The 10,438-nt window shown below is 31.1% G+C and overlaps 1 protein-coding gene across 1 annotated transcript; it reads left to right on the top strand.

The window, feature by feature from the left end:
* Positions 1,890-4,282, top strand: LOC109334607 (1-aminocyclopropane-1-carboxylate oxidase). The gene is made up of 4 exons (XM_019570464.1): positions 1,890-2,074; positions 2,182-2,408; positions 2,793-3,126; positions 3,700-4,282. The coding sequence occupies exons 1-4, from the start codon at positions 1,970-1,972 to the stop codon at positions 3,985-3,987; spliced, it is 954 nt and encodes a 317-aa protein (XP_019426009.1). The 5' UTR covers positions 1,890-1,969; the 3' UTR covers positions 3,988-4,282.

Below are 10,438 nucleotides of genomic sequence, written 5' to 3' on the forward strand. Positions count from 1 at the left end.
TTATAATTAAGGGTTAAGATTTTAAAATAAATTTATTCTAATTTTAAATTAAAAAAGTTTTTCATATGTTCTTCTTCCCTAAAATTATCATACCACACAACAGTTCTCTCTCAAACTTGCTCCTACCATTAAAACTGATGTTGCTGATTTGAAGAAGCATAAAACGGTGGCTAAACTGAATGCCAAAGCTATATCCAAGGCTAAAGTCGTTGCGAAATCCAAACTATTACCAAACCTAAGGCAAAGGTTGTATCCGGCAGTGCCAAGCCGAAAGCAAAGATTGTGAAATTTGCCGGTGAAGAAGAAGATGGATGCTAGGCCAACGAAGAAGGCATCGCTGAAGAGTGTGAAGAAGACTAAAAGTGTAAAGTCGTCAGTGGAAAAAGTAGCGGTGAAGAAGGCTAAGAAGCTTGGTCTTCTGTGACGATATCAAGGAGAGGTTAATGGAGGAGAAATAACTTAGCTTAAGGAAGAAGAAGAGATTGATAAAAAAAATTCCAGAACTTTTTTTAATTTAAAATTAAAATAAATTTATTTTAAAATCTGGACCCTTAATTATAAATTTGACAAGTGTCACAATCTTACAATGGTATCGGTCTCTCCATTATAGGTAGCATTGGCAATCAGGGCGGCACAACCCGCCTGCCCATGTCCACACAATGCCCACCAAAATTAGGGCGGGCATGGGTATGCCCATTTTTAAATAGGGTATGAAATATCATGTCATGCCCCCTCTAAATATGGGCAGCGCGGGCTTGCGGGCCGCCCTAAATTAAAAAAAACTAAAAATAACATAATACTTGAGATTATATGGATACATAATGTGGCAATAGGATTAAAAACACCAAAACAAAACATCTTGTTTTGCATAAACCAGACATGTATTTAATTGGTAAGATATTATATTTTGGAAAATTGCTACATGCACTCAAGTGGTGAGAACATGAATTACTCTTGTCATACTTGACCCATCAAATTTCTTATTTTAGTGTTCATTGATGTCCATGGGCCGCCCTGCTTGCCCATTTGAAATGCACATGGACAAAAGGGCATGCTGGACGGGTATTTTAGGGCGAATTGACACAATTTGCATGCCCTGTCCGCACTTTGCCCAAACTGCCATTGATAATTACAGGAGAGGATCCAGACCCATTTGGTTTCAGGAGATACTAACAATTTCGGTGTTAATGCTTAATAATACCATAGAGGTGAGAGATATAATTGGTTACCAAAAAATTATAAATTAAAATGACCTAAATATTGAAATTTTCAGTTCAAATAATTTCATTTACTGTGCTAAGCTACAGTGTCTTGCTTTTGAGGCTCAATGACTTTTCGCCTTTTATATTTACTTAGAGCAAAAAAACTATATTGAAAATAATTATGCGTAGATAATCAATTATCATAACATAGGAGAGACGAAATTGCCTTTTTTTAAGTATGACATGGTAATTTTCCTTTGTTAGACAACATGCATCAGCACAACTTTTCTCTTTTGTTTGTTTTATCAAATTGTTTTTAGATTGGTGTTTTAAATTAAGGTTATGATTATATTAAATTTATTTTAATAGTAGAAAATGGTGCTGATGTGATATAATTATGGTCAAATGTGATAGTAGAGATTACTGAAATTATAATATTATATGATATAGTGGTATAAAGTATAGTTGGATTTCACAAAGATTAAAAGATTAAGGGTTTGATTCTTATAGGTAATATTTATGAGAGAGACAATCACGCACTTGTAAGAGATTAGTTCATTAACTATAAAGTAAATGAATATGTCCAAAAAGTTATAATATTATATTGTAAATGCTACTGCATAATAATCCAATTTAAAACATTGATCAAAGTTGCTCCTTGAAGTTGGAGGCCTATAAATTGCACCTCGAGGACAACACTCTTCACAACATATGCTCACATAGCTTATAATAAACTGAGAGAAAAGAAAGCAAGAGCAAGAAGCAAAATGGAGAATTTTCCTATTGTTGACATGGGGAAGCTTAACACAGAAGAGAGAGTTCCAACCATGGATATAATAAAAGATGCCTGTGAAAACTGGGGTTTCTTTGAGGTACTTTGCTCCCTTTAAATAAAAGATTCTCTTTAAACATGTTTTGTGCTTAAATGGCTAATAATGTTTCTTTTGTTGTTGGTTTGTTTTGTCTTTGTTTTTTCAAGTTGGTGAACCATGGTATATCCATTGAGTTGATGGACACAGTGGAGATGCTGACAAAAGAACACTACAAGAAGTGTATGGAGCAAAGGTTCAATGAAATGGTTACAAGCAAAAGCCTTGAGTTTGTTCAATCTGAAATCAAAGACTTGGACTGGGAAAGCACATTCTTTTTACGCCATCTTCCTGTCTCTAACATTTCTGAGATTCCTGACCTTGATGATGATTATAGGTCTAAAATACTATATCACCAATAAAAAATGCTCTTAATATTTGTTGAAGTCTATATTTCCACATTAAAAATGTTAAATATCTACCCATGCTCTAAGAACTTCTGTACAACTTTGAGTTGGTAAAATATCACTATTATTGCCTTATAAAATTTAAATAAGATCCCTGGAGATGGTTTTGTGGAGAAAATTATAATAGAATATATGATTTCTTTCTAGTTTTTTGGTCTTGTACAATGGTCTTTGTAATTTTCTCTTCACTCTTTATTTTAATCATTTCTTTATATTGGCTTGGATATCCCAATATAAAAAAAGGAAAGTTGTTAACTTGAACCATGCTCTTTATGCATTTGTGTTAAACAAGCTTTGTGTTTTATATATTTCAGGAAGGTGATGAAGGAATTTGCACAAGAATTGGAGAAGTTGGCAGAGCAACTTCTTGACTTGCTGTGTGAAAACCTTGGGCTGGAGAAAGGGTACTTAAAGAAGGTGTTCTATGGATCAAAGGGCCCAAATTTTGGCACAAAAGTTAGCAACTACCCTCCATGTCCTAAGCCTGACCTTATCAAGGGATTGAGAGCCCACACAGATGCTGGTGGCATCATCCTTCTCTTCCAAGATGACAAGGTTAGTGGATTGCAGCTTCTCAAGGATGGCCAGTGGATTGATGTGCCACCAATGCGCCACTCCATTGTTATCAACCTTGGTGACCAACTTGAGGTACATCTCTGTCTACATACTCCTACTAACTTCATATTCCTCACTTTTCAGTTTTCACCATAAAAACAAAGATGACTAATTTGTAGTATCAAAACTTGACAACTACTTTGTGTATAAAAAAACAACTTCCTTTTTTTATAACGATTAAAAAAATAATAAGGAAGATAACTTTTGATACTCTCCTTTCTTTCTTTTCTGAAAGGAAATTATGTAAGTTAGATGTACAATAAAGATATGGTACAAATAACATTCTTGATATAAGGATCAAATACTGGGTGCAACATAATATTCTCCAATAATTTAACACAACATCTTTACATGTTTTTAAGAAGAAGTAATATTAAACGTGACACATCAATTTTATGAGCCATTTTTATCTTCAAAAATCTTGACACAATATAGTTATGATGTTGTTTAGTGATGATGATATGTGTTAATCCTAGAAATAAGTGAGAGCTCCATACATTAAACCACCTTTTTATTGGAATATTATAAGGATATAAGATGTAACACATTTCTTCAACTTAATAGTTTTATAAAATAAAAAAATTATCTTTTTTATCATGATCATAGGTCATAACCAATGGCAAGTACAAGAGTATCATGCACAGAGTGATTGCTCAAACGGATGGAAATAGAATGTCCCTAGCCTCATTCTACAACCCAGGCAATGATGCTCTCATTGCTCCAGCACCAATCTTTGTGAAGGAAGATGAGACAAGCCAAGCCTATCCAAAATTTGTTTTTGATGATTACATGAAGCTTTATGCTGGACTCAAGTTTCAGGAGAAAGAGCCAAGATTTGAAGCTATGAAGGCTGTGGAATCCGGTGTAAATTTGGACCCCATAGCAACTGTCTGAGCCTGGAATATGGAAGCGTATTGGATCAACTCTGTGTTGTTCCACTTGATAATTAAGCTAAAAACCACTAAGTTTACTGATTAATGTTTTTGTATTGTATCTTTGGTTGATGTGGAAGCTTATATATGCATGTATGTATGTGTCGTATAAAGTATAAACCTTATAGTTAAAAATAAAGCAATAGCTTATAATTTGTGTGTAATAATGTGTGATGTTGATGTTTATGTGATGGTGATTAAGTTAGTGCTCTGCAATGATGCACTGTTTTAGAAAGTAACCTCATCTTGCCCATTTTTCAAGGAACTGTCTCTCATTATTCCTCTTTGACTTTTATGGTTTGATACAGTATTATGTCCTTATTTAAATTGTGGCTGCACCAATGTTTATTTTGTCATTTTTGTGTTTACCAGTTGTGGAAAATTAAGATGTGGTGATGTGGTTGGGTGGTAAGAATAAAGATTGTATGTCCAAAAAATAGTGTGTTTATGTTTTTAATTAATTAAATTTCACCAAGGAATATAAAAATAATAATTTTTGTTTTTATAACTTTTATTTTTAATTAAGGGACAAATTTTAATTATACTGCGACACAAATAGAGATGGAACACATTATCTCCATCTGGGTTAGTCTCAATGTTATTAAATAGACTTCCAAAACGCAATTTAGGCAATAAAGCAAACAAGCCACATGACAATTTAAAAAACACAGTTACCTACTAGAAAGGTGAATACAGAAGACAGTTAAAGTTTATGAAGTGGCAACATAGTGGCATTGACGACTCCTGAGCATTAATCATCTATTTCCTCCTTTGTCTACTGGTTGGACAGGTTAAGTAAGAAATTCAACTACAAGTAAATAAAAAAAAAGTAACTGTCACTCCACAAGACAATGTTATAAAATTCGACTCATTTTGATTAGTCTAAGTGGTTCAATTGTGAACCGGACATATCTTCAGTTCGAGTCTCTTATCTAACCGATAATACATTAAAATTAAATTGATTCGGTTCGATTTTTAAGCCTAAAATCAGTAACTCATATTGGTGTTTTTAATATCATATTGATCATCAAACCAGTTAGGATACTGATATAGTGGCATAGCGGTTCAATCAGTGGTTCACTAATTAAACCGCATACCGGTGAAATTATATATACATATATAATATATTAACATTAATGTTGAAAATCAATAAAAAATAAATATTTTTTTATTTTCATTAAAAAATTAATTTTAAATAAAAAGCGTCCGGTATGACCAGTACGGCTCAATTTAAAACTGGCTGATATGACCAATTTTGACCGGTATGATTGGATGACTAGTATAATTATTGTACCGTATCGATATTGAGACCATTGTACTGGTTGAATTGGTCAGTATGAAACGGTTTTAACAACACTGACTCAGATGGTCAGAAAGGTTGGACCGTCCAAGTCAATCAAAAAAATATTTTTTCTAAAAATAACCAAAACAACATCATTTTAAAATGAAAAAATATTTAGCTTATTATTGTAACTATATTTGTCATATGTTAATTTATATTATAACAAAATTTTCATTGTTTAATCAAATTTTAAACCTATGTGCATTTTTCTTGCGATTAAAGCATAATACATATGGTATTTGTCGATATTTTTAACTTGTTTGTGACATTTTATAGTCGCAAAATATTCTTTATTGATTATTTAAGTAAGTATTGTAATATTTTTAATTTTAAAATATAGAATTATTAAATAATGTTAACTAATATTATGAATTTTTTAGAATTTTTAATGTAAATCAAATCAATCGGTCTAATCAATAACTCATTGACTCAATATCATAACCGAATCATTGCCTGATCCTAGTTTAATAACACTACTTCTACTCGATGATATTTGAGAAAGGTAGTCGAAAAATAGATTTTGCTCTTCCATCAAATCTAATACCTAAAAATTATTAGTTGAGTGAAATATTTACATTTTGTCAACTTCAATATTTATATACAATTATTATATATTAAATATAATGGTGAGTAATAATATAAAAATCTTCTTATTAGTTCATAAATATTCTAATTAAAAATTGCAACTTTAATTATAGATATTTGATGTGATGGTTGAGATTATCAAACATAACATTGCAACCTTAGCTATTAGGGTGGACCTGACCTGAATATGGACCTGACCTGAATATAAAACTTTGATGAGGTTGTGGTCATAATATTGTAATTTTGGTACTCCTACACTTGTATTTCATTTATAATTATGATTACATAAACTATATATGCAATTATATGTAATTATATATATTAAAACCATGGCAACAGTCAATAGAACCTCTCCATCTAAAACTTTGAAAAGGTAGTATTCATATAATTCGATCTTTTATTATTGGGAAATTTTTGTTTGATGACTTTCCACTAGCATCTTATATATTTTGGCTTATTTTGAGCAGTTGGGTTATTTAAATTTCAATATCCACTCGAACCTTTCCCTATGAAGTGGGGATACGTCTATAGAAGAAATTAAACAACTAAATGGAAATATTAACAGAAAATAATATTTTCGTTTTCTTTTCTACTTGGAATGGTAGTGACGATGGTAATTCCTTCTTTTCATGACATTTTACCTGATTTGTTTATTTGGATTTGGAATTATCCTGGGCAGTTGGGTTAATTAAACTTCATCATCCGCATATAAAGTTTATATTATCATGTAGAGATCGAGAGGTGGATGTTGAAATCTGTGGATTCAATCCAGTGGTTTTGATTTTGAATAGGTGATCTAGTGGAGCAAATATTTTGTCTCATTCTTGATGTGCTTGATTGAAAAATATATATATTTAAGTTAGGATTTAGTAATTGAATATTTATTGACTAATTATATTAAATGACTCATAAAGTAACATATTTTTTAGAACAGAAGATATACTCCCATGATCTAGATTGCAAAATATAAAATATCATGTTCTAGTTTGTGGATTATATTGAGTCCAATGGTTTTGCATAGGAGGTATAGGGCAAAACATAAATAAATAAAAAATTCATATCGATTAGTGGTGAGTTATTGTTTAATAAGGAAAGTAATTTATTTTAATGCATATGCCTATAAAGTGTACTCTAACCTTTTAATGATGAGAAAAAATATATATACTATGTATAAGTTTTATGTATTGTCATTATATCATTTATATTTAATTATTATTGACTTTTCAAAAAATATAATCTAAATAAATAACGAATGATATAATAAATATGTATCAATTTTTACACTCATAATGCATAGAAATTACTCTTTAACAATATACATCAATAAATCTCTTGTTACAACAATTCCAAGTTAAATGTTGCAACCTTATGATAAATAAGGTTGTAAAATTTAATTAGAATGGAGTCCCAATTTATTACACAATTCTTTTTGTGATTAATAATGTTATTTGTAGATTGGATCTATATACCAATGCATATACCTAGGTACTTTTATGAAAAAAGAAAAGGGTAATAATAAAGGTGAAAAATCATCATTTCTTCCTTTCCTTTTCAGAAAAATAATAAATGTATATTTTCATATGAGTAAATACACATTTTAGTCCCTCATATTTTTGACCTTACTAGTTCAGTCATTCGAAAAAGAAAATACCTAAAATGGTTTCCAAAAGTTTTAAATGTGGGTCAAATTAGTCATTTTTGTGGTCAAATTAATCCCTACCAAATGCTATAAAACATGCTAAAAATGACTAATTTGACTCCTATTTGAAATTTTTGGGGACCATTTTAGGTATTTTCTTTTTTGAAGGACTAAACTGGTAAGGTCGAAAAATATGAGGGACTGAAATGAGTATTTACTCTTTACATATTAGAGGGTAATACATATACAATGTCAGTATAAAGATTTATACACAGTCAGTATATCATTAATCATTCATTTGTATTAATTTTTTGAAGAATCAAATAATGATAAAACTTGAATGGTAGATAATGCAATAACATCGTATAAAACTAATACACTGTCTGTGCATATATCTATATATTATAGTTATCATATTAGTCTTCAAAAGATGTAATTGTTAGTGATCAATTATCTTTAGAGTAATTGATTATTTTGTGTTTTATATTACTTTCCAAAAATAGTAGTTAGTTACCTTGTTGCTTTGGTAGTTTAACTAACTTACTATATAAAGACATTGCATTGTGTACATTGATGTGTGGAGTCATTAATAAAAAATTTCACTTCAACAATTCACAAATCTCTCTCTCTCTCACTTCATTCAGTTACAAACCGGTAACCAAATTTCTTCTTCATTCTTCATCTAGATTTCTTCAACAATGATGAGCAGAGACTTTCACATGGTATCAGAGTTTCTTCATTAAAGAGGTTCTGCTACAAATCTGATGTGTTGTGTTTTCTTCTTCTTGTTGAGGTTTTGAGTTTTTCATCCTCTTCTTCTTTCTATTTCTTAAGAATTTGTGATTCTGCAATTCTAGGTTTTGTGATTATTCTACAATTCAAATCTCTGTGATTTTGTTGAAGTTGATTTTGTTGAAGCTGTGATTCTAATTGAAATTAATCTAGGAATTTTGAAATGTAAAATTGTGTTGCAAATATAATGAATCTGATTCAAGATCCTATTTCTCATTTCTTCCTTCATCCTAATGAGAATCTTGGAGCTGTCTTAGTTTCGAATTTGCTAAATGGAAATAACTACCACTTGTGGTCTCCTGCAATGGCTATGTCGCTGAAAATGAAGAATAAGTTGCAATTCATTGATGGATCATTACCCAAGCCTTCAATTGAAGATCCTATGTTCATAGCTTGGGATAGGTGTAACACTTTAGTTCTCTCTTGGTTAATACAGTCAATAGATTCCACTGCTGTGCAAAGTGTAATGTGGATGGAGACTGCTTTTGAAATTTGGCATGATCTTCGTGAAAGATACTATCAGGGAGATGTCTATCGTATTTCAGAATTGCTTACTGAAATTCACACCTACAAGCAAGGAGATCACTCGGTTGGATCTTATTTCACACATATCAAAGGTTTATGGCAAGAGTTTGACAACTTCAGGCCTATTCCTTTTTCCTCTTGTATCAACAAGTGTGAGCATGGTTATACGGTTAAGTCATATAGAGAAAATGATTATGTTATACGCTTCCTCAAAGGTCTCAATGAGCAATATGAAAGTGTTTGGTCACAAATTATGTTATTGGATCATCTGCCTACAATAAATAAGGTGTTCTCTTTGCTTGTTCAGCAAGAGAGGCATCTGAATATGCACTTAACTGAACCAAAAATGTTGATAAATGTTGTTGATCATGGAAACACTTCTGAGAATGGAAGTAATTCTTATATGTCCAATAAAGGAAGAGGCAGAGGAAGGAACTATCAAACTGGTAGGTTCCAATATGGACAAGGAAGAGGAAACAATGTTTTAGGAAAATATCCTATAGGTAGAGGTACAAAGATTTGTACATTTTGTAACAAGTCTGGCCACACAATTGATCATTGTTATAGGAACACTACGCCAGAGTTGCCGTTCAATAACACTTATTTTAGATGTATAAAAGTGTTTTCTGTTTGACCGCAATAGTATATAGTCATCATTAACAGCGCTTCACAAACGTTGTTGTATTGACTATATACCACAATGCAACACATAAAAAACATTGTCATATAGTGCATCAATACAACAGTGCCTCGTCCACAAAGCGTTGTCATATAGTGGATAAATACAACAGCGCATCATCCACAAAGAACTGTCATATAGTCTTAAATAAACAACATATTTTATAGGTCTTATTAACAGCACTTGTTGTTGCGCTGTTGAAGTTCATATATTTAACAGCGCAATAACAGAAAAGTGTTGTTGTATTATTCATAAAAAATTTCAAACAACACCTTAATACAACAGCACATCGCACACATAGCACATTTGTATTAATAATGTACAACATCGTTTTCTATAAAATAAAAAAAGGTTGTTGTAGTTATCCTTTACAACAGCGCATGCCATGACTTCCCCTAGAATTCGCTGTTGATTTATATAAATTAATACATGCATATACATTTATTAGCAAAACAGATATTCTCAACAGCATAGACATTTATACATTTTGAACAATACAGACACATTAATACAGGCCAAAAGTTTGTTTTATTAAACATCAATATAATACAAAATACAAACAATGAATATCATGTCAATTATGTTTTGACAGAGTACATAATTACAAATGAAAAAATTACACAAATTACAAAGAAACAATATTATACAAATTACAAACAATCAAAATTATACAAAGACTACTTGCATCTATTTTTTCCTTTTCTTTGATTGTTTTTGTCTTTTAGGATCATCATTGTCTGAAGGAGCATATTGATTTACCCAAAGCTCTTCATCGTGATCATCTCTTGAATATAAATCATCATCCGTAGTTGTTCCACTCTCACGTGACTGATATGTCCCAAAAAAGGATC

The sequence above is a fragment of the Lupinus angustifolius genome, chromosome LG19 (genome assembly GCF_001865875.1).
Source record: "Lupinus angustifolius cultivar Tanjil chromosome LG19, LupAngTanjil_v1.0, whole genome shotgun sequence".
NCBI lineage: Eukaryota > Viridiplantae > Streptophyta > Magnoliopsida > Fabales > Fabaceae > Lupinus > Lupinus angustifolius.